At 47.7% G+C, this 25,204-nt stretch overlaps 1 protein-coding gene across 5 annotated transcripts in view; it reads right to left on the minus strand.

The window, feature by feature from the left end:
• The window catches only part of COL27A1 (collagen type XXVII alpha 1 chain), a 195,601-nt gene that overhangs the window by 72,321 nt on the left and 98,076 nt on the right, over positions 1-25,204 (minus strand). For all 5 annotated transcript variants that reach the window (XM_065696066.1, XM_065696069.1, XM_065696070.1 and 2 more), the window contains 7 exons: positions 15,434-15,487; positions 11,144-11,188; positions 7,544-7,597; positions 7,229-7,273; positions 1,262-1,315; positions 586-639; positions 384-437 (listed from right to left, as the gene is read on the minus strand). In XM_065696066.1, the coding sequence (XP_065552138.1) occupies positions 384-437; positions 586-639; positions 1,262-1,315; positions 7,229-7,273; positions 7,544-7,597; positions 11,144-11,188; positions 15,434-15,487 (360 nt within the window). The remainder of the gene's footprint in view (positions 1-383; positions 438-585; positions 640-1,261; positions 1,316-7,228; positions 7,274-7,543; positions 7,598-11,143; positions 11,189-15,433; positions 15,488-25,204) is intronic.

Genomic DNA, 25,204 nt, shown 5'->3' on the forward strand with positions numbered 1-25,204 from the left:
CAGGTGTGGTGAGCAGCAGCAGCCGTCCCTTCTCCATCGGGCTGGGTGCCCATGTGGGAGGCAGCGTCTGGCTCTTGCTTTCCCTATGAATTAGCAACAGCTCCATGCATATTCCTCCTAATCAAAACCCTCTGTGGGCCTGTCTGTACACAGCTCGAGAGCTAAACACCTCCTGTGTGGACAGGAGACTGGCATCTCAACAGCCATCTGTTGCCATATGGGTGTTTATCAGAGAGCTGATTCCCTGTGGGGAGCTGCAGACATTTCCTGCTGCAGAGGCAAAGCAAAGGTAGGAGAGAGGTGTCATCGTGGGGGTGTGCTGAAGAAAGGATGCTGCAGAAGTTACCTAAGAAAAGGATGCTAGAAGAAGTGGTGGGACGTACCTCAGGGCCAGGCGGTCCTGGAAACCCGACTGGACCTTTGTCACCGACTTTTCCCTGCAGAAATCAGGAAAACATGGAGAAAAGTGAGCTGGCTCCCGGCTTTCCTGCTGAGAGCAGCAAACCCCTGCCAAGCTGCCTTTCCAGCTGGGCACAGAACCTTTAGACAAGGAGAGGAGGAAGCAGAGGGTGCTTGGTTACTTACCAGGGGGCCTGCTTTCCCTCGTGCCCCAGGGACCCCAGGCAAACCCTGGCTGCCCTGAGAGAGACACAGGTTCTCAGAACACAATGAAGCATCACAAAAATACATATTCTCCATCTCCATCTCCTCTGCATAGAGAGAGAAGCGCTTTCTAAGGGCTAAACTCAGCCCTGCGAGGAGCTGGGGCAGTTACTGGGACAGTGACATGTTTCTGCTGAAGCTGGGGCTGAATTTAGCCCCAAAGAACACATGAGCTGTTGCAGTTGGATGTGGCTCGGAGCCATGTAGGCTCCAGTGCAGCGCTCAGTACAGCGTTAGCCAGCTGAAGTCAATATCGTGTTGTAGTCACAGGGGAGAAGTCATCGGACCACACACATTCACACCCATCCTCATCAATTCACCCATCACATCCATTTCTAACAGGGAGATATGGCCGCTTTTATAGAAAGCCCCCGGTAGAACTACTTTTATTATGAATAACAACAAAATCCATATACTGACATGAATTCTAGCAAGGCACATAGTACCCCTAATGAGAACTATCCAGGCAGGGAGACCTGACAGCAGGATGCAGTTAGTTCCAGCTCCTCATGGCTTAAGGTGAGCTGAGAAAGCTGGTGGCCACACATTCTACTATGTAAAGAAGAAAGAAAACGATGGAGAAAAGAAAATCAATTACCTTGTCTCCTTGGAAGCCGATATCTCCTGGAACACCCGCTCCTCCCTGATCACCCTGGATACACATCACCAGAGAGTTAAAACAGGCAACAGCAGTGGCCAAAGTGCCCAGGTAGGTGCTAGACAGTGCATTGTACAGCAAAAAGTCTCATTGCCAGCTCCAGACAAAACTGACCTGCTGGCAGCCTGTAGATCATGTTAACTCTAACAGCAATCCTGAACAAGCTATGTATTTCCGTACATTGATTCTAAAGTGAGAAATGAAACTGCAGGAGAGAGAAGAGTACAAATTCCCAAGCATTGTGTATAGAAGCTGCAAGAAGAGACTGAATTTCTCTGGCTAACAGCAACAGTGAAGGTGGTGAAGTGTTCAGATTCAGCTGAACAGAAGAGCTAGTTCAGATTTCAGTGAATGGAGCTTTTCTCTCATAGAGCTCTATAGAAAAGAAAACAATACTCAGGGTTCCTGAGAGCGTATCCTCGTGCTGGCATCAAAAATCAATCCTATTCTGAAAGAATACATGAGTAACTTCTAGTAATGCTTTAATTCCATCTCACTGCCAATATCTAGGCTGAGAAACCCCAGGAGGCTGGTGTTCATTGTGGGGGGGAAAACCATCTTTAGGCACAGCATCACTGGCAGTATTTCCTAATCAAGCTATCTTTCATTCACCTCTTTGGACCACTGTAACAGATCCTGACTCCCCGGAGAGAATATAAGTACCCCTGAAGGTTTTCTTCTTGCATCACCTCTTAGCCCTGCTGTGAGCAGGCTGTTGGACCAGATGACCTCCCGACCAACACCGTTTACTTAGTGATTTACTTAAAGGATGGGTCAATGATGGGGCAAAGAAAGGAAAATTCTTCTTGGGAAGTCAAAGGAGGAACAGCTGTAAAGACTTGGTACAATAAGACCCAACAGAAATAACTCGGAGGAACTCTGTCCCATGTACAGCACATGGGTTTCCCAGGAAGACAACAAGCAATATGAGCACAGAGAGCTGTATGTTTAACCATAGCCCACATGGCAGACATATGGGCTCCTGCAACAGAGCCAGAGTCTACAAGGAGACGGCAGAGGAAGTCTACTTCTACTCAAGCAAAACCCACTCGCTTGTTATCAGAGAGCTGAAGTAATTGTCACAACCTCAGAAGCATGCAGGGGATAATGAAATTGTGGATGGTTAAGGCTTATGTTGGGAAAGACTATTTGGAGACAGCTTGTGCAGAAGAAGACTAATTGGGAACTATGCAGATTGAGTGATGGAAACATTTCATGGATTCATGCTAAATTTGCCTGTTTCGGTAAATGTTCCCAGAACATTTCAGTAAAGCAGCTTCAAAACAAACCTTTTATATAGCAAAAATGTCACTCTTAAACAAAAAAAAAAAAGTTAAATTAATTTTACCCATTTGGTTTGTTACCTAAAATATTTTAATTTGAGTCAAACAACCAACTTTTTGCTTCATTTAAACCATTTTCCATCTATCTTTTTTTTTTTCTCCTTTTTGGCAATGCAAGCAAATGGAAACAATCAGCTATTTACACAGCTTCAGTTCGGATGAACCCCAAGTACTGGATACAATAGGGATGGCAAAAAACCTACTGGATGACCCAGCTCATTTCCAACCATTGCAAGGTTTCTCTCATCTTCTCTTTTATCTGGTCCAGGGTTTAAACCACTGAAATCTACTCTTATGCTGGCTCCTGCCAAAAGAACAGCAGGAAAATAGTTTTGCTTGCTCTGAAAACTCCTTGTTTTTATCCCTTATACTAAGGGTCAAAAAAGGATTTATCTTTTCTTAAGCAGTTTTCTCCCCAGCAATAGAAATGGCCATTGAAATACTGCTTGGAATGGATACTTGGACATTAAGAAAGGACTACTATAGGGAAAGAGTTTCCTGAGCATTGCAAAAAGCAGGAACAAACCTTTATCGCTGACCTTTGAGTAGAGTGGGATGGTGACTATGTGACAAAGAAGAGTTTTCAAACAACTCTAAGAAATGGGCATTAGAGAAGGTGAGAAGGAAGCAGGGAAGACAAAACCCATCTCTTATCTGTGCTATTGCAATAGCGCAACAGAGAGATCATAGCACATGAACAATCCATCTGTGATGGTTATTAACATCTTAAACCAAAGGACTAAGGCATCCCGTCTCAGCTGCCTTGAGCACAATAAATCTGAAACTGTGATTCGGTGTCTGTGCCCTTAATGTGAGGGGCAAAACAAGGAGGAAAGACGTCAGGCAGGTTTATTGTTAAAACAGGCTGAAAAGGGGCTGTGAGGACTTTGCTCGTGGGGAGGAGGAGGAACGTCTGATCCGAAATTACAAACAGGCTCTGCCCATGGGGTGGTGCCTGTTTCATGTTTCACCTATAAACAGAAATGCAGCTTCAGAGACCCCGAGGTATTTCACTGAGCTGCGTCCTTCACAAGTTACAGGTGTCCTGATTCACAGAACTGCTTCATGTGGACAAGCAGCTTGGATTTCCTCCACTTCCTCCACCTTTCCTTTGTGTTGTCACTTGCTCTTCTCAGGACCACTCTTTATTTCGGGGTTATACAGTAATTCCACTCCTCCTTATAGGAGGAGATGCAACCCTCTCTGCCCCTCTCTTCTCCAAAGAGAACAGAAGGATGACCCATTCTGTGGGGAAACTGAAGCTGTAAAAAGCATCATTAAATATTGTGGCACCAAGAGCTTGTATGGGGGATGCAGAAGGGGCTGGCTAACATTGGTGTGCCTACTTGCCTCCCTAGCTGCTAGATGTGATTTATGCAGGAGGAGTGGGATGTTGCCCCTTAGTCTGGTTCGTGCCTGGCCTCCACTATGTGATGCCTTGGATTAACTGAGCTGCACCTTGTAGAATACCAAACAAGCAACAAAGGATGACAAGGTCCAAAAATCAGTGAAAAACACTGGTGTAAGGTGTTGATTTGCTGCTGGAATTTTGATTCACTAGTACCTGGGTTCGTTTACCTTGCATGTTCAACACACTTCGTGTATGACTTTCAGAGATGTCTCAGGGAAGATGCTTGGACAGTTGGCAGATGGCAGCTCAACCCCTATGGAAAACCGTGTGTCTTCAACTGATTTCTGAACCCTGTTTGCAAGCTGGGGTGTATACAAGACTCCTGGGCTCCAACATAGCTTTCTGCTGTATGGGCTGTATATCAGCTCTGCACAGTGTGCTGCCAGCCCTTCCTTCTGCAGCATTCCTGGTGAACGCACTGCAGGAAAACAGCCTGCAAGTCTGAAATAAAGGGAATCAGGGACCTCATAGGCTCATATATTCATACAGTGGGATGGGTGTGCTTGAGCCACACCAATGTGCAGTGAAAAGGTTGCTACATGGTGACTGGACCACCATCCCTAACGAGTTAGCTAAGTTCACTCCTGGAATTGCATCTTCAACATCAAGCAGAGAGAACTCTTTTACTTGGGAGGTGACCAAGCTGTGAATAAGGCTCTCTGCAGACTGCATACAACCGTGGTCTGGAAACGTTTCAAGAATGGCAAGAGGCAAACTTTCAGACCCATAGACATAGAGAATAAATACAAGATTCAGGGAGGCTGCTTACGTTTCTGGTCATAGCAGTAAGACAGCTCTGTCTGAAGTAGACGATGAAGGGTTATACTGAAGTCAAAAGCTAATGGACACAAAAAGAATAGTAGGTGACCAGAGAAAGCCTTTAAATAAGCTGTCTCAGCCTAAAAATAGCAATAACAGTAGAAACAAACAGTGATATGACTGGTGAGCGAATACAGAAGGAAGCTCCAACAGAAGTCAATCTCACTGTGCTGGGCAGGGTCCTTCCTGTGACCCAAGCCCAACCAGGCACTAAGTGAACACAAAGATCCTGCCTCTACTTTCCTATATGTGGGATTTCCTTAAGTCACATATTTCTAAGACCAGCTTCAATTAAGAAGACCAGATATATATATATATTATGTATTACATATATATATTATATACATTATATATATTATATACATTATATATATTATATACATTATACATACACACATATATATAAATTCCTTAGTGGTACCAGAACATAAACCATTAAAACACAAATGTAAGCAAGCTGTAAGAAGGGATGAGTGGTTTTACTCATGATGCCCCAATCAGAATGAGAGAAAATAAAAAGGCTTAAAGGTGCCATTCACTAAGGAAATGTGGGAATGAGTAAATGCATGCAAAAGCCTTTTGATCAGCTGGAGAAGGGCTGTATTATGAACTGGGCCAACCAGCTGAACAGCAAGGCCAACAAATCAGAAAAACAAATAACTGAAAAAGCCACAAAGCTGTTTCAGGCCAAATTCTCCCCTAAATGTGAGGAGAGCTGATGAACTTTGTCTGTACCCATGCAAACAAGTGCAGCAGACTCTGATGCTTTGGCTAAAAATGGCTTGTGCCTTCACATGAGCGCATGAGCCTTGTGGTCATCAGTGCCTCAGTGGGCCCGATTTTCCTTTACCTTGTATTTCCCACCCTTTGGCTGTTGGACCGCTGGAAAGGGCATGCACAAGGTGTTTGGAAGCTCTCTCTGGCTCTGGAATCACTGCTGGTCCAATCCAAGTGTTTGACAGCACCCAGGATATTCAAACTAAAGTCAACTCATTAGGGACAGAGGAGGCTTGAGCAGAAGGGATGGATTGTCAGTCTTGGGTTGGGAAAAGGCTGTAATGAAAGCCAGGAAGGCTGTCCAAGGAAAATGTAGTGGGAGAGGTAGCTAGGGAGGGAAACAAGAGGTTTTCCTGCACCTCAGCAGAGAGGCTACAAGACTGAGCAGGGGCTTACTGGGGGAGGACGAATAATTCTGCACATGGGAGTATTGTAGGGATAACTGCAGAGAGCTGCAAACCATTTGGTTACTGTGATAGCAGTGGCTGGAGAAATACTGGGGATAAACAGAGTAACGTGTGTCAAGTGATGGAGACCAATACCCAGGAAGCTATAATGTCTTAAGCTTCTTTTCAAGCAAAAAGTCCTTCTTTTGCCCTGTTCTTCCTCTCTACACAAGCGAAAAGGCGGTGCAAGGAAGGAATGGAAACTGCAGACACAGGAGCCATGGAAAGAGCTACTACGATAGGAGCAGAATGGAATCAACTGGCTTGACACTACTTCCCCCTTGTGCAGTTCTGGGCAGCTAAATCATCCTCTAAAAGCAAACATCGAACAAGGCAATAAAACATCAGACAGGAGGAGGAGAATACACTTAATGGCCATTTTCCATTGCCCTCCTGAGCAATCAGGACCAACAATAAATGATTGCACCTCCCACTCCTTCAGACTAAATAAATCCTCCAGTCAAATACCTGTAGGAGGATGGTTCTCGTGACAGTGAGACATTTCCACACACAGCTTCATGCTGGTTTAGCTCAAGCTGCACATTTCTGTGCCAGCAGCAATAAATCATTGCAATGGAGGCCCCTTCTCCTTTCTCATTCTTTTAAAGTGATTTATGTCAGTTTGGCATAAGGCAATTTCCTCTCGACAGGAGGCTGAGCCGAGGTGAGCCTCTAAACGGGAGCAGAGGAACCTAACACAGAACAGTGCTCCTGGGGATCCAGCTGGTTCCCTTGATCCAGTGAGCTGCGCTGCTTTGTCACATCACACGTGTTAATGCAAACCCATTGTCAGTGCTCCTAGGTCTTTGCCATCCTTCCCCATCCCATCATGCAACCAATATAAACCCATAAAAGCTCAGTGAAACACCGGATAATCTTACAGTTACTGTCATCAGTGGGAGATAGAAGCTCCAACGAGCTCCATGGAAAAGGGGATGGGGGAGATACATCAAAACTGGAGTGTCAAGAAAGGAGGGAAGGTGGGAAGATGGGGGCAAAGAGACAGCCAAAATGGAACCAGTGTCATGGCGCTGAATAAGAAAGAGAAGCTAGAAAGGGGGTTTCACATGCAAAATTAAAACACAGTGCAATAAGGGAGTATTCAGATCACCTTATCACCTTTCAGTCCATGTTCTCCAGGGTTTCCCATCAGCCCCTGAAACAAATGAGGGTTCAAAGTGAGACTGAGCCACTGTGAAGACTTGCCCAGGTCTATGACACTGATGTCCCTGATGGAGCTGGTGGCTTGGACACAGCATTGGCCTGGCACAGCCCTAAAGCCAAGTGCCAGACTGGTCCCAAAGCTGCTCCATCACACATCCTTTAACCACCCTTCATGGGCTGGACAGTCACCATTACCCAAGGGAGGAGCAGGATAATCTTCAGCCCTGCTGTGGAGGGACAAGAGCTCATACAGCTCTCTCACCTTTAAGCCTTTTGGTCCTGGATAGCCTATCGGTCCAACAGAGCCCATGTCACCCTGGTAAGAGAAGGAGAATTACCAGAGTCATCAGGTGAAAAGCCAACAGTTCACGTTCAGAAATTCCTCTCCCATCTCTCAGTATCCCTAAGGAATTGCACCACTGACTTACGCAGAAGCAGCATCCTGGCATGAGTCAAGAGGCTTTTAACGTGTAGACAGCCCCTAAGTAAAAGCAGCACAGGGTGTTCGCCTCTCAGGCATGCGAGGGAAGAGCAGCAGCTCCTATTCACATCCTACTCTCACCACAAAGCACAGACCCCAAATCCCCTTGGCACTAACCGCTGGAGATGCGAGCTGTTCCCCATAGTCAGCTCATCCTATGCCCACAGGAGATACGGGTGTTGGGGAGTGTGGTCAGGCTCCAAACCCAGGGTTCACTTAACTGGATAAGGAATTCAGGCTAGTAAATGAATGGCAAAATAGTGGAAAATTAATTAAGAATCCACTTTGAAGTGTGCAGCTGGGGTAGGATCTGAGAAAGAATTCGTTTTTCCTAGCTTTTGAATGGATTCATTTCCCTCTTTCACTATCTGCAATGTTAAAACATTGAGCAGGCTTAAGACAATCCTGGAGCGTATTTATTCTTGATGAAGTTATTCCTGTTCTCAGGAAGAATCTATCAGAGATAGATTTTTAGATTGGATATAAGGAAGAAATTCTTTACTGTGAGGGTGGTGAGGCACTGGAATGGGTTGCCCAGGGAGGTTGTGAGTGCTCCATCCCTGGCAGTGTTCAAGGCCAGGTTGGACAGAGCCTCGGGTGCCATGGTTTAGTGTGAGGTGTCCCTGCCCATGGCAGAGGGGTTAGAACTGGATGATGTTAAGGTCCTTTCCAACCCAAACCATTCTGTGATTCCATGATTCTAGAGTATTCTCAAGTTCTCCGGATGGGATCCGAGGGTGTGTTAAACAGGACACAGACCCAAACAGCAAAAAAGACAATGGTCAAGAAATTCAGGTCACTGCCAAGCTTTGATGTCTAAAAGCGATATGGGGAGGAGAGAGGAGGAACAGGAGGTAAGGACAGAAGTGTCTCATCAGCGTGGCCATTCTGCTGATAGCATCGTGGCCTGGGACTCATATGAGAGACTGGAGCACAGGAGGACCCTGGAGCTGCGGATGCTGCTGTACCTGCGTGTGCATGTACAAAAGAAAGCCTTCAGTGGCTTTCAAACAGGCTTTGGCTGCTTCCTGCCCATGAAGAGAGTCAGTGATGGGGTGCTCCAGCCTCACTGCAGTGTGTAAATAAACAGGGGAGGCTCTGCTGAAGGAGAGCTGCAGCCGCCTCAACAGATGCTCTTTTCATACCTCCCAGCATAAAGGCTGCTTGTGGGAAGGAGTTTACTTAAAGCTTTGCCCACATGGTTAATTAGAGGCTTTGAGTTACATCTAATTCTGCTCTTGAGCCTCTCAAACAGCAAACCCAAACACCTGCAGGGTGCTGGAGCAGCCGGGGACCCGGCCAGTCCCTGGGGGTGACTGTAAATGGGAAGGAAGGAAGGAAGAGACTGAATGGGATTGCAGCAAACATGCTGTTGATGCCATACAGAGTGAGCCCCGTGCTGCAGACCCCAGGGAAGGAGGCTGGTGCTGTCCCACAGAGAGGAAAATGCAGGAGAGATATGCCCCCTTCTTCCCAGGAGGATGGAGGAGGTCAGTGATAGATCAATCCCACTTGAGATGCTTCAGCATCCTCAGTTCAGGAGTTGCGTATAACCCTGGGGTATAAGATCTGATTCAGTTTCAGATCTTAATCTGACCTGAATCTCTGAAATTATTAGGTGCTCAGAGTGGTACCAACAGAAGAACTGGGAACAACAGCAGCCGATTGCCAGTGCTGCAGCAAGCGATTCCTGGAAAACAGCCCTGCAAAAGCCTGACTTTTTGCCTTAAAAGTAAAGCCAGGAAGAAGCTCCCAACAGGAATGATGATTCCTTCATCTGGATGGGAAGGGAGGAGACATACTTAAAGTTTAAGCCAGACCAGGCTCAGCAGCAAAAGGAGATCTGCTGGGTTTGCCCTTTTCCAGCCAAAATCTTGGGGTGCCAGTAGAGACCAACATAATTGACCAAGGCAGAGAAGGGGGCAGGCTCCAGGTATGGTGATGGACCTGAATCCTGGTCTAGGATGTGCAGCGCTACATGGGGACAGTCAGGGAGAACACAACAGTTTCGTTGTACCCCACATAGAATTTGGTGCTATTTGGGTGGCTGCAGTTAATGTGGGACAAAAATGATCACAAAGGCAGGTTAGAAACCACACGCTGCCTGTGCTCATTCCAGATCAGCTCCAGCAAAACCTGTTCTTCCTGGCCCTGTGATGTGTCCCAAGCACGTAACAGCATGGCACTGGCTGGGCCAGCGCAAGTGGGAGGGCTCCATCACCTCTGTAAGGAACTGAATCACATTTATAGTGCCTGACCTGCCACTTTCTAACAAATAAATACCTGTGAGATAATAGCAACCAGGTTAAGACAAATCTTTCCGAAAGCTTGGAGAAATATGATCCAATTTGGACAATAACCTTCAATCAGATTCTTTTCAATAGCAATCTTCCTCTTACGGCTCTTTGCCAGGATCGCATCCTTTCTGCTGTTGTGTCTAAGGCAGCTGCTTTCATTTCCACTAACAAAGGGAAACACAAACCTAATTCCTGGCTCCACAAAAACCATTCTGGAGCCTTAATCCACCTTTGCCCAACCGCCCCATCTGCAAGATGGGAATACTTGCGTCAGGATATTCTCAGCTTTCCCTTCACAGAGTCTAAGACTCCTGGGTTTTGTGCTCTATGTGCAGTGTTGGGGCAATTGAGGCCTTGATCTCACCTGACCTACACACACCTATAATTTAAGCTAAGGAAAGGCAAAAGGGGAGGGTTTTTAACCATTCAGTGCAATGGATTAGCTGAAGAGGAATCATCTTGAAAGAATGCTGCAGTGCTAACAGAGCCTACCGCTTCTCATGCATGGAAGGAAATAACTCGAAACAGGCACTGAGACCTAAAAAGAAACCATGATGTGCTCAGCTGGGCATTCACTAACCCCCAGCACAGCTGCCAGCGGAGGAGCTGCCACCCATCCTTACAGCCTTTTATCTCCTGCTGTAATGAAGGGCGGAAGCTGGCTGTGTACATAATTACCTGCTTTAGTGATGGGATGGTGGCAGTGCACATAAAATCCCTGCATACCCAGAGGACAGATCCTTCCTGCCCATGGTCTCTCCAGGGAGCAAGATTCCCTGAGGTTACTGCTTACAGGGACTTGTGTTTTAAGAGGATAGGTCCCGGTGTAGGATGCACATTGCATCTTTGAAGAAGTACCCTGATAAGGGTTATCAAAAGGGCACTAACAGTAAAGGTTCAATCTGTTGCCTTTTGCTTGGGAAGGGTTTGCCCCCCTCCACCTCCCAATCCAGCAGGCAACCTCCCCTTACAAACACTCCTGTTTGCTGCCCTGCCACAGGAAGCAGACAATCTGTGCGCAGTCATGCAGGCTGAAAGGGTTAAAGGGGCGAGAAGCCAGATCTCCACTTGTTTTTGTACTTACAATGAGTCCAAGGACTCCAGGAGGACCTGGGGCTCCCAATTCTCCCTAAAAGGAAAGACAAACCGACATGGTTACAGACGCACTGGCTACAGGCTGAAAGGCAGCTCTGTGTTTCTAGAGCTGGAGGGAATGGAAAAGACCATCCCTCCCCTTTCCATGCCCCCCCATAGCCCCTTCCCCAGCAGAAGTGATGGAGAGCTTCCCTGTGAGTGAGCGCATCCTCTCCACACACCGGGCTGGCTTCTCCTGGGAGAAGGATGGACAGAAGCAGCCTTACACCGAGCAGGAGGGAGCCTGCCCCGGGTGAGATGAAATCATGGGCAAGGAGAAGGGCAAGGGTAGGGGACAGCAAAGCTAAGGTGGGAAGGAAAGGGAGGGGAAGGAAAGCTGTTGCTTAGCACTGGGAAAGGGGAAGGGGTTTTGGGAGTGGTTGAAGAGCAGTAAAACTCATAAGGATGAAAACGAAATTGGATAGTTTGGGAAGAGGGTATGATGGGTATGGAGAGCTTCTGGTCCTGGCTGATGGGCCCTGGAGATGTGTTTGGAACACGGGGTGCCCTGAGGCTGTGCCTCCTGTATCTAAGAGCTGGTTTAAGGTGCGGAGCCAGCAGCATCCTCTGCGTTCTGCCTCATCCATCCCAGACCATCAACCAGCCATTGCTTTCATCTTCAGAAAGAGCCCTTAGCCTTCAGGCTGCAGCTTGTCCACAGGGATGTGGCTCACACCTCTGTCCCTGGAGCCGGTAGCTCCTGCACTCACTTGGAGGATGAATCACTTGTGATCGCACTGCGGACAGCAGGAGAGGGACTGCAGAGATTCCGTCTTGGGCTCCGCGCCCGTTTGCCATCTCTTACAGGCTGCTCCCAAGCAGGGCGTTTTGGAAAGCACCAACTCCTCTCAGAGGCTTTCCAAGAGCACCTCCCAGCTCACTGCTCCAAGGACAGATTTGCTGTCTAGGTTTGTGGGCTGCTTTGAGTTCTCAGCTTCACAAACTCCCTCCGCTCCAGCTTTCCAAAGCCGTGCAGGTGCCTGATGGCATTTCCAGGTGATGTGCAGCTGGGAAGCTGTGTCAGACCCACACAAGTCAGCTCTTTAGGTCCGAATACCACATCAGTGATGTGACGCTCAGCCTGTCCCCATGTCTCCTTTGCTGCACTGACAGTGCTTGTCAGGGCAAGGACCTGCACTTACATGCTCCCATCTCCAACAGGGCCTCTCGAAACAAGTGCATTGGATGCACTAAGCTCCCCGTTGGCTCAGACAGCCCTACCCCTGCTCTGGATCACACTGCCTACTTCTTTGACAGAGCAGTTCAGTTTATGGAGCACATCTGGTGGAGTCCCCCCTTCAGTGCAATAAAGCTCCCCTTTTATGGAAAGCTTTTCCTAGTGAAAGAATGAAAGAGAAGGGGTTGTAACTTGACCAAACGTGCTCAGCCTCCTTGGGGAAAGGGCTCTGTGTGTTTATTTGATGGAAGTGGAGTAAAGGACTATTGGGCAAGCGCACGCAGAAAGCATTTCATAATCTCAACCAGCCTAAAATGGCTTTTTTTACAGCCGGTTCCTTTCCTGCATACTTGGGACATCTGTGGAGCAATTGTTCCTCATGGGTGGGATTTCTGCGTCCTTGGAGCTGCTGTAATAAGGTCAGCTTCAAGCTTTAAGTCGAGGCCTGGTGTTACTATGCTTAGCAAGGAGAGGGAATACTCCCTGGAATGCTGAGCACAGGAGCTGCACGGTGGCCTGGGTTTCCCAGTAAGGCTCCAAGGGTGGCTGGGATGCAGACAGGGTGGATGGGCAGCTCTTGGTCCAGAAGGAACTGCCTGGATTTCCGAGTTAACGCCGTGTGGGTATTCCTCAAGAGAAAGGGGAAATGTGGAAACTCACGGCCCCGCATCTAGCACAAGAGGATTTCCTCTTGGAAAAGGAGGGGGTGGACTCCCCAGGGAGATGCAGGCAGGAATAGCTTTTAATTTGAGCCATTCCCTGGCCTGGGAAATGAAGGGTTTGCAGGTGCTCCTTCCTGGCTATCAGTAATGACAGGCTGGGCCCTGACCTGCGAGGGAAATCAGGCTCTATTCTCCCTTCCTCAGTGCATGAACCGGGCACTGGGACAAGAGACAAGGAGATGAATCAACAGCCCTTTCCCATGTCTAATTCCTGTGATTAGGAGACTAATTGGAGTGGCTAAAGCGCTCCGGGAGCAGGGATGTGGAATGTGATGGCTCAACAGTTCTCAGCAAGTTGGTAGGAGGGAAAAACGCCCCTGTGGTTGGAAGAGCCTTTGCTCTGTCTGGAGGGGATGGAAAGAAGATCAGAGACAGTCGGCTTCAGCCATCCCCATGCGACAGCAGCAGCGAGTGCTCAGTGGATCAAACAGAGCATGTGGCAGCCCAGGACCTATGGCAGCCTGCCCACAACTGAGCTGCATTACCCCACCTAGCAAAGCCATGCTCCGCAAACAGACTTCCTGGCATTTCTCTGTGTCTGTGACTCCGCTTGTGACCCTGTGAACCTCCCTCTAAGGCAGCTGAAGCAGTCTGTTTCCATTCTACAATCTCCAAGGCACATTAATATTAAAGAGCCGTTGATAAGATGAAAGAAGGAGCAATCCTTCTGGATGAATTAACGGGAGGGATGTTTGCTTCTTCTCCGATGCTCTGGGAACTGGCATTCAGCTGACACTGAGTGCATCTTCTGAATGGGGCTTGGACAACTTGCAGATGTGAAAGAAACCAAAACAAGTTATTTGGGGAAAAAAACCCTCTTTCTGACCTCCAGGATTCTGCTCTTCCTGTCTGGAAATAGCAGTAGAATCCAGGAAGACTTCTGGGATCACTGATTCTACTCTGACCCATGGCTTAAGTTGACTGAAGGATGGGAAAAGTCCTGCACAAGTATTCCTTGGGAATCTCGTTCTTTCAGTTCACTGCATTTGTGACTCCTGTGATCAATTCCCACAAAGGCTGGAGTGTGGCTGGGCTTGGCCTGGCAACCAGAGCTGCTCCTGAAGGTAACTTCTACTTTGCATGTATGATGAATGGCAACTTGAAGACACAGGCGGGGTGTTGTTACCTCACAGAAATCACTCCATCGAGCACCAAGGGCAGCGCTGAGATTATGTGTGAATAACCAAGGCAGCAGGAATCTGAAAGATGAATCAGTTCTGCTCACATGCTAATGGAGGGAGAACCAAGAAAGCCGCTCAGAAATTAACTTAGAATAATGAGTACAGTGAGAACTTCTGCAATCCACAAGGGCCTGTTTTGTGAGGAGTGGAAAACAGCGCACACCCAACTGTTTGGTATTCAGTGCTACAAGAGCAGAGCAAAATCAACCTTATCAGCATCCTGCTGCTTAAATGGTCCCCGTGACCATCCTGACCCAATTCCCAGGAGACACATCCCATTCTTAGAAAGCCAGCAGGGGTCTGATGGAGACCAGAGGGAAGCCAAGAACTCAGGAGCTTGGAGACTTCTCCCACTGCAGCCCAGGGAGCAGGGCAGCAGAAGCCTGGGCTATGGTGTCTGCCTCTTGGTGCTCCCAGGCACCGGAATGGGGAATCTGGCACTTCCTACACCGGTATTAACATTCATCTTGGATGAGAAAAGGTGCTGAGCTTGGAGTACTTTAGAAGCTTAATTCTACAGGCTAGAGAGATGCAAACCAAGTGGCACCAGCTTGCTACCCTACATCACAAAACAGGATGCAATGAAAAGGAGAGGAATGTGCCTCTTTATGTATCTCAGACCTCTATACAACCGAGTATGTGGCCTGCTCCTCCGAGAGCTCACATGCCATCTGTGGGTACCTTATGATAATATGACCTTCTGCCTGTCAGCCCATGTCTCTCTGCTATATTCATACAAAGCTTCATGCAAAGCACACTAGTCAATGATTCCTGTGGCTGTCACAGGCTTTGCATCAGCCCCTGTGGTACAACGCTCTCCAACCACTGCCTGCTCATCAGAAGCAACATCCCTGCCTTTTCTCTCATGATTTTCCTTCTAGTGATGTCCTCAGGATGAGGAAGCATCTGTCAAGACCAAGGCGTGAGAAAGGCAATAGATGGAGATGGAAATCAAACGGCAACATGATGACCTGGCAGTTACGGGATGTTGAGTTGAACACGGCAATTCACAGCATGCTGGAGCAGGGCGGAGATGTACATTTGTTCTTCAGGAGGGTCAAAACCAAAATGCAGGCAGCTGACAGCAAACTTATAGACCTCTTTCAGCCTAACCAGTGTGATGCAGAACAGGGCAATAGAGAGAAAAGCCATCAGCTTACCGGGTTCCCATCGATGCCTGGAGGTCCTCGTTCCCCAAAATCACCAGGAAAACCCTGAGGAAAGGAGGCAAACATGAGTGTTAGTTATTGATGCACCTTGGTGTGAAGACAGCCAGCTTAAACGCTGCTCCCCCTGCGCTCAGTGCCGAGCTTTGGAAGCCAGCAGGTCACAAGGAAGCGCGGGCCTGCCTGGCCTTATCCAAACTGTTCTTGCTCCGCATCCTGAGCGCATCCATTCAGCAAGAAGCTCTACAGGGCCAAAAGCTCTGATTCACTGCTCCCTCCTGGGGCCAATGAAGGGTAACCGGGAATACCATTTACAAGGCTCAGCCATGAGCTGCACATGAGCTAATGGGAGCCTTGAGAGGAAGAGTCAGCGAGGAGGCAGGAAGGCTTTTCCCTTGGCCAAGCTATGAAAAGCACCCAATGCTGGACCTGACTTGCTCATTCCTTGTCTTGCAGGCTATGTGCAGCCTGTTGTAGATGTCATATGGTGGGCAAGGCTTTTGCAGTGCCGTATAGAAAGACAACGTGAGTGTGCATAGCAGAGAGAAGGGGTGGAAATCAGCGCTTCTGTCTTCCTTTTGGTTCACTTCATTATGCCCAACAAGGAATATGCAGCCCTGAGGATTAGGTTGTGTATACACGTATGAAGTGACAATCCCATGTTTGGAAGATGAAGTGCTGTGTCTAATGATACAGTGCTTTTTATCCTCTTTCAGGAAGAAATACCCTACTAACAGGATCCTTCCTTAAAAATCAGTACTTCCTTTAAAGTCACTCCCAAACCCCTCATGTTCTGGAAGAATATAAACCTCACTGCAATGACTGTCCTCAAAAACGGATTGTCAATCCGAGCTATTTCATCCTGTCTACTAACATAATCATTCTGTTGGAGCCTATGCAGATGCTTAATGGAGCTGATCAAAGATGCCTAGTGAATTCACTCCAATGCATTCACAACCTTTCAGCTTGCCAGAGGAGCAAACAGTTTCAAGCTCATTACAGTCCACACCCCAGAGCTGTGAAAGACCATGTTTACTACATGAAAAAGTCACCACAAAAGGCTTCATCATCATCTCATTATATCCAATGCAAATCTGGAAGGCTTCAAACAGTCGTAGAGGAGTGGAGGTACTGAGCCAGAACCAGGGCATGGTGCTGTACACATATTCTCTTGTGCCCTTGGCCAGATCCTGTGCCCAGGACCCTAAGCCTCCCCAGTTCCCTATTACAAACCATACAGTAGTTTGCTCTCCCCTGTCCTGCTGTACTCTGTCTCCCTCAGGAAGAGCTCAGCAGAGGCGTACACAACCTCTGTGCTTAGCAAACCCTCTTAGTTTTCACCCTGACAGTTTCAAGGAGGAAGCAGTTGAGTTTAAGATGAATTGGACTCAATTTTCCCCTGGGTTTGAACTTCATTCAGCAAAGGTCTGGCAGGAAGCAGACTGCCAATGCTATCAAGGACCACTCAGACATCAGCGGCTTCAGGGCCACTCCAAACTGCAGCTGCGGTGGGAGCTGCTTTGGGGAGGCTCCAAGTGCTGTGATTCTCCACTTGCTTTTCTTGCGTGGCCTTTAAGATGGAGTGAGATAAAACATGACACGGCATCCACCTCTTTCGACTCTGGGCCAAAGGGGGAGCTGTGTCTGCTAGAGGAGCTCCTCATGGACCCAGCACACACAGAGCCAGAGCTCAGGCTCTCTCCTAGACTTGGAGAACTCAGCCAGGGCTAAAATCTTGCTTCATTTTCCACACTATTCTGACTGTAGCCACCAGGATGGAAAACCAAGGAGTATATTTGCATATAACAGGCTTCCCGACCAGAGCATCCACCTCGGTGCTTCAGTTCGGAGTGGGAACTTGCAAACCAAAGCTCCAACCACCCCTGCTTCCTCTTTGCTTATTGTGGAGCAGTCTTGGGGAGTAAACAGTATTGCTTAGGTGAGGCTACAGCAGAAGATGTGCTCCACAGACACCCCAGCAAGCTGCAGCTGCTAATGGGTATGTTACTTCTGACTCAGATTAGGACTTACAGTAACAAAGGACGGCACAAGCATGTTCTGGGCTGGGTAAGAGCTCAAGAGGCAGGGATGGAGCAGACAGGGAGAGAGGATGGGTCTTGCTGAGGCAGAAGGATGCTCTTGCTTCCTGCCTGCTCCCCTGGGTGCTACAACCACTGGTTACCTTGGAAAAGTGAACCTGAGATAGGCAAAATGAGACAGCAAACAGCAGCACACCTTCTGGTGTTGACAGCCATCAGTAACACTGAAACCTGAAACAGTCACAGCAGATAGAACAGGAAAACTACACTGGGAAGCTCTGCAGTCAGATGTCACCCAAGACCTCCCTTCGCCTGTGAGGGTTTACAACTCCCGGTCAACCCAACTGAGCAAAAAGATACTTGTTCAAAAGGGAGACCTGTTTAAGATAAGCAAAACCCCATCTCACCTCTTCTGTAGCCGTTCCCTGCAGCATTCAGTACACACTCCTGAGCAGACACAAGCTATCACTTACTTGCTTGGATTCAATACCCCTAGTTTATGGGCATCACTGCAAAAGGGAAAGTTGTCTGCCTTTTTCCAGCTGGGCACTACATCCCTCAAGCCTGTGCACATGCCAAGAAGCTGTGGTAAGCAACCACTGGAAACAGCCTTCTGCCATCTAGAGACAAAGACGTCAAATATAACAAGGAGAGGGGGGGCTACAATTTTCTTTAATGAGAAAAAGGGGAAAAATAGCTCTGCTACATGCTGAAGCAATAAGACCAGGACAGAAATGTGTAGGGAAAACTCATTGCTTGGGCAAGGAGAGGAAAAAGAAGTCTGTGTTGGAATATTTTGCTGTTTACAGTCAGACAACTTGCCAAGGAAAATATGAGCGTTCACAGACTGATACTGTACTTACGCTGCTGCGGATTTCAATCACAGCCTTCAACTGCATCTTTCCTTTCTCAGAGGGCAGAACTGGGCACAGAGTGACCCATGGATGCCACTGAGCAACCTGGGGCTGCTGGGGTGTCTTCTGCCAAGCTGAGGTCTTGCCAATGTGAGAAGGTTTTACTACTTTGAATAGTACCATTAAATCAGTATCGCTACAACAGCATAATATCATCTAGAGGAATGCTTGCTCCAGACTAAAAGCATTTGCTAAATTTGGTTTAAATCACTTCCAAAGTGATTAAAAAATACTCTCCACATGCCAGGATAAAAGTGTCCAGAGAAGGAACTATTGAAATTCTTAAGTTTCCCACTAATCTCCTTTTATGCCTCAATTTCTCATATTAACCTCACTGCTTAGGAGATTTGAGGCACTTGGAAACAGAGTTAATAAAAACACAGCTTTTACACAGGCTTTCCAACAGCAGATGTCCAAGTATTTAAAAAAGCAGATTATTCCTGTGTCGTGAAGGCACAGAGCTGAGCATCTGGGGTCACTTGGCCAATGCTACCCATTGAGCAAGGGATTCATCAATACAACCCATTTACAGCACACTGCGACTCTCCCTGCAGATGGAGGGTTTCTGCACATCCTCGAGATGGGGTGGAAAAGGGGTGGAAAGGGAGTGGAAAAGGGGTGGAAAACCCAGAACAGGGAGGACTGGCCTTGCCGTTCCAATAGCCAGGCCCAAGACAACACTCAGCAATAATACTCAGCCTCATAACTGCCAACACCTGATTGCCCATAACACACCATGTGCTCTGCTGGCCATCTCTGGGGTTGTGGGTGGTCCCTTGGTGCTTTGTGGCCCAATGCACTAAAAAACCCCAGAGGAGGAGGCAAATGGAAAGAGCAGCTTTGATTCAAGTAACCCCATGCATCCCAGCTCAAGATCTGAGCTTGGCAACACCACAGTCTTGTGCACGCTAAATGAGACCAAGGCTGGTGGCTGTGGCATGAAGGAGGATATTCCAGCACCCATACAACCTCCAAAGACCCAAACCAGGTTGTGAAAGCTATCCCAACACAGGCCAGTGCACAGCAGGAAGCAATCAACCCTCTAAACCCCTAACAAAACAGAAAGCACTTTCTTTCCATGGGGTAAGCAGTAGCAGTTTAAATCACAGTAACAGTTCCAGTGACCACAGCGTCCTAATTTGTTGGCCATCATATGTCTGTAAAAGCTATTTTTTCGATGCTTTTCCCCTCCTGTCTGAGCCTAAAGGACAGAGATGCTCCACAGGGACAAAACCAGCACTATTCAACTGAAACAAGTGGACTTTGTTATCCCATTTGGCTCATTCCTGTAAGTGGCACTGCCTCTCCTCTCCTATGCACTGCTCCAGCAGCCTGAGAAGCCCAAACTGAGGGAGAACACATGGGGCAGGAAGCTCTTTTTATGATGCTGGTGGACAGGCAGGTTTCAACTGGCAGCACCTTACAGAAGACTTGTGAAAGAGATTAAAGAGCCCAGCACATTCAGAGCCTCCTGACCTTCCCAAAGTGAGTGCAGAGGGGGTTTGGTACAGCAAATCCACTGGTTTTTGGGGTGCAGCTGTTCTTCCCTGGAAATTCTGTACAAGAATTGGGATGGCAAAGAAAAACACCCTATTGAAAACCTACTGAGGCGTGCATCCTGCCTGTTCTGTAGGAGGGAGAAGACATGAAGAGAAGGACCAGGATAGGGAAGCGATGGCAAATGGCAGCAGAGCTAAGAGGAAAATGCTTGACTAACAAATCATGTTAGCCAGGAATCACTGGGGTGCTTCTGCAGTGGCTGAAGTCAGGTAATGACAAAGCTTTCGGCTCTATCTCACAGCTGGGAAATACAGAGAGGAGGTGGGGGGAAAAGTCCAGCTGAATGGATTTCACATTGTCTGAAGGAGAAGTTCAATGAAAGAAGCAAGATGAAGCTTAAAGAGGAGTTAGAGAAAAAACACACAAGCAGATGCTCTGCACTAAGCAAGATTGAGGCGAAGCTGAGGAATCACTATTAGAGAGGGAGCTGAGATGGAGAGATGCAAACTGATTTATCCCAGGTAAACATGAGAAGTCCAAAGCTGAACCAGTAACTAAATCTCTATCTTTGAGATCCCATAGCACTGCCTTAACTCCTTTTCATCCACACTCCCTGCAAAGGGCATCCTTTCATGTGCCAGGACACACACTAAGAACAACCAGACCTAGACAGGCACTGGAACTGGCTCCTCCTGCACAAGGGGATTACATCCTCCTGCACCTTCCCTTCCTTTCTTCCTCTGCTTTAGACAGAGTGGCCTGCCCCTTCTTGCTGCTGTCAGCCAAGGCTTCTCCTTGTCTGAGAAGACACCGTCACTTCTTGTCTCCTGTCCCTGGAAGCCACTATCCTCAGGGAAGCAGAACCCAGTGGAACACCATGTCCATCACTTCCCGAGGGCCCTTCCAGGTGTGCACACGCGGGTGGGTGTGTTGTATGTACACAACATCTGATTCAGTTTAAAACACTTTCCCTGATGGAGTAAGGGAGGCAAGTCTGGCAGCGGCTGCTCCGAGGAATCCTGGCAGGTCTTCAGGCCAACAGAATCCTTCTCCAAAAATAGGATTTTATTTTCCTGTTGGCTGAAGGTGAAGCTGCTCAAACCAAGCAGCCCTCCTGTCCTGTCTGCGAAAGACTCTGCTTGCCAGTTGGCTCCAGCCAGGTGAATCACTGCCCAGCACTCTCCCCGGGGATGGAGATTGCAAGTCAAACAATTCAGACCAAAAGAAAGAGGTGGTGGTGGGGAAGCGGGGCTGAGGGTGAGAGAAGGCATTCACTGGAAAAGAAGGAGAGTAAAATAAACAAGTGTAGCTTATGTTGGCAGCTTTCGCCTCTGAGAGCATTCTTGGTGCAGAGAGCAGCCGTGAGCCCCTCAGCAGGTGGGCTGAAGGCAAAGCGGGCCGACTGAACCCAGCGCTGGTCCCTAGAGCAGCCAAGAGTCACCTCAAAGGGAGCTGAGCAGCCCTGGTTCCTGCTCAGTTCATCCAGCTTTACAGGAGCCTTTGCCATCTGCTCAGTCTAGACCTGGGACGGTGGCAGCTTCTATCGCTGTGAAGAAGAGAGATGCCATCCTCAACTGATGGTCTCAATGTGGCTCTGCTCCTTTGTCACCCAAAAGGGAGCTTTGCTCTCTCTTCCTGAGAGACTTCACAGCTCCGTGTTACATCCCCTTTGGATAAAGGTTTCACAGCATTTTAAAGCATAGCTATCCCTCCAGGTGTGGGAGCGCAGGGCATCCCATTCCACCAGAACATGAGCAAATGTCCCTTGAAGCCTCTTCAGCCAAGCATCCCCGAAGTTAACTGACAGTCGCTCCACACTCTTGCCCATTTGCTTTGTTCCTTTTATGCTTGTAAACAATTTCTTCCCCCATCTCTGGGGCTCTAACAGTGCAGATGATACAGACCCCACTACCTAATGCAGAAGAGCACTGAATCTGCCACTGCTCCTAATAACTTATGGCCGAGATTTCCAAATCAAGCATCCTCTTATTTAAGAAAGCTTTGGAGATGGAAATATTCTCAGACTTCAAAGTGATACTTGCATTATTTTTCCCTTATAATTTCCAAAGAGAATCTTTTTTGGGCTCTAATCTGATTTATCAATGAACATTTCCCTGGAAGAAAGATGCTCTTGTTCTTAGGAAACCTTGGTTCAATTCTCATGAGTTTTCGAATGAGAAATACAAATCACTTACGGACATTCTTGGAAATAAACCATCCGTGGGTTTGTTTCTTTTCTCTCAGTAGAAGTTATGAGCGTTGGCACTTTTCAAACCCTTTTCCCTGAGTTTTCAGTACTTTTTTTTTTTGCCCATTCTTTAACAAAAATGAAACATGTGCTAATATTGTCAGCCTTGCCAGGTTATGTGGTTGATGTCAGCATGAACAGACACATATGCTGATACCGGAATGATAAGTAACCATGCAAGCGCCTCACCATGGAGATTTGGGAAACTCCAGACATGTGAAACCCAACTGAGGCCAGAAAGAGATGGTGACATTTGCTCTGGGCTCGTGCTTGTATTTCAGAGTGATGAACCAGGCCCAGAGGGGAGGAGAGACCGGTGCCCAGTTCCAGTGTCCAACTTCGGCATTAAGAAAGTCACTGATTGCTCAAACCAAATCTATTTTAAAAATCTAGGTTAATAAAGAATGATTATAGCAAAGAACTAACTTAGGTGACTAACAGGAAAAACCCAAGTCATGGGCTAAAGCTGTCTCGTAACGGAGGAGTTTTGTTGATACTGATTTCCAGAACCTCTGCTTGATTTTTCATGCAAACAGAATGATTAAAATCGTATTTTATTAATGCTTTTAAATCAAGCAGTTCCCAAAGAAGGAACCAAACTTTTTGGTGCTCTGCTGGGGTAGTGGCTCAAGGCAGAGGAGTCACCCAAGTCTTGTCCATCAACTCCTACAGTGCTCACCTTGCTGCAGCTCATCTTGTGGATGTACCTGTACAAATAGGTCCTCTGCCTATGAATTTCCCCATTAAGTTTACCTGGCCACATCTAGAAGTGCATCTCTATCCGCACAGAGCCTACAGGTGAACCTGAACTGTGACACCAGCTGGGAAGGAATGCCATACGTGTTGGATAAGTCCAACCCATCCAACTTGGTGGATGAGTCCACCAAGTGCACAGGTGAATCAGGCCTGAGCTGTGAAGCTGTGTGGAAGAGAAACGTTAGTTTTCTGAGGATATATATGGATAACATCATCTAAGATCAGTTAAAGAGAATCATTCCCATTTCTTTCAGACCTTAAGAAGCGCCTTGTGGACCAACACACTGCGCTATCACACAGCTAAGTGGAAAGCCACAGTTTATCCCTACTTCCTCAGAATTTTTGCCATTTTAATTACAGTATTTCTTTAAAATGTTTCTCAATATTTAAAGAGAAGAACAGCTCTGTTCTTTCTTCTTTTTCTTGGGAAAGTAACAGCATCTCAGTGACAAAAGAGATACGGCTGGATCCTCAGCAGCCCCTGTGCGCTATGATGCTCAGTAGGTGAGAGCTCTTAGGGTGTATGCCTATGCCCTGTTTCTTATGAGAAAAGCCATATGGGCTGCCCCTTTGCAGGCCAAGGGAGCCCACTCAAGCCAACTGGAATTTGGAAACTATTCCTTAAAGAAGAGGTACTTTGAATGTTGTTACCAGTTTCCCCAGTCTCAGCTTGTCTGGTGCAGGAGACTCCCGCTTGATTCACTCCAAATGCAAGGAAAAACCTCAGCTGCCTCCAAAGCAGAGAAAAGACTGGAGTGAGAAGAGAGGAGCTGTTTATGATCGTATTCCCTACAGAGAGGTGGAAAATCTATTTTCCCAGTAATTTGTGGTTATGCCAGCCTTTCCAGACACATGGCAAAACATGGCCCTATTGTTTGCATGGACAACAGATGAGAGTGTGTAACTTGGCAAAGCCCCATGCACTTACGTTCACCACTAAGTTATCTTAGCCATATATCAACAGGTCGGGGGAAGCTGTGAAACAAAACCTCCCTAACCCAAAGGCAGCCCTGCTTTTTGCTCTCTAGTGTCTCCTACAAGGCAATGCCTTTTCATGTGATGCCCATATCGGTGGGGAGCACAGGGGTATCACACGCGCATCCAACATCTGATAAAGATGAAGAGAAAGGACTTGAAGCAAGAGTTAAGATGTTAACTTCCTAAGTCAACATGGAAGAAGACAGCAGACATGAAAAGCAGCCTGGCAAGACAGCATCACTGCATTACATGATGAGAGCTGGCAAAGGGGACCCTGCCTGTGGTCGGCTCATAGGAAGCTGATGCCAGATTCGGCAGCTTGCCACCGCGTTGATGCTCACAACAACTACTGAGGCTATGCTGGAGTGGCTGCCAGATCACTGCTGGCTCTCACAGCCTCCACGCTGTGGCTGACAGGCAGAGGGAAGGGAGGCTCCTGGGCTTGCCAGTGCCCTGATCCTTAATACTCAAAATCCACGTGCCACTTCATAACGCCTCTTCCTTGACACCTGAGCAGTGTAATCCTTGCTATTTACATGCCAAGTTGCAGCTACTGAGCTCGATGGAGAGCTCATTGTGTTATCCTTTTTACGCGTGCACTCAAGAAGCTGCTTGTCTGAAGTCGCCACAGGATAAACCAGGTCCTGTGTCCTCTTCTTCCTGAGCAGCCACCAAGCAGTTCATCTCCTCACCTTGCACACTCCAACCATTCTTGCAGGCTATGTCAGCTTTTCCGGCCACACATCTGAGCACAAACCCTCCCTCTGGGCCTGTTGTTAACACAGTAGTTATTGACTCTACCTGTCAAGCTGTATCCTCAGAGCAGCGCTTCAGCAACATGCTGGCACTTGCCAAAGGCTGTGCGAAGCCGGATGCCTGTCAGGATGTGTTATCCTCCCTTGCCTGAGGCTAACAGGAGGCAGGAATCCCCATCACACACCCAGCAGCTGGTGGGACACGGCTATGTATCATCACAGACATAAGCATCTTGGTCTAGTGGAAGGTGTCCTTGCCAATGGCAGGGGGTTGGAACTGGATGAGCTTTGAAGTCCCAAGCCAATGGACCCTTTGGTCCAGGGCTTTTCTTTCACAAGGTGTTTGCTCTGATGTGATGCTCCAAGGGTTCAGCTGAGCTTCAGGCATGGGACCAGTGACACCAGCAGGTTCTCAGGAAACTATAAGGAAACCTCAGCTGTGTTTGGCTAAACTGTGAGTAGACCTCGGACAGACCCAAGTGTGTTTTGGAACTAAACTTTGCTCCTTCCTTTCTATCTCTGTTAAAATCATACTACTAATAAAACGCATTTCAAGCAAACATCAGGCACGATAA

Source organism: Lathamus discolor, chromosome 15 (assembly GCF_037157495.1).
Source record: "Lathamus discolor isolate bLatDis1 chromosome 15, bLatDis1.hap1, whole genome shotgun sequence".
Classification (NCBI taxonomy): domain Eukaryota; kingdom Metazoa; phylum Chordata; class Aves; order Psittaciformes; family Psittacidae; genus Lathamus; species Lathamus discolor.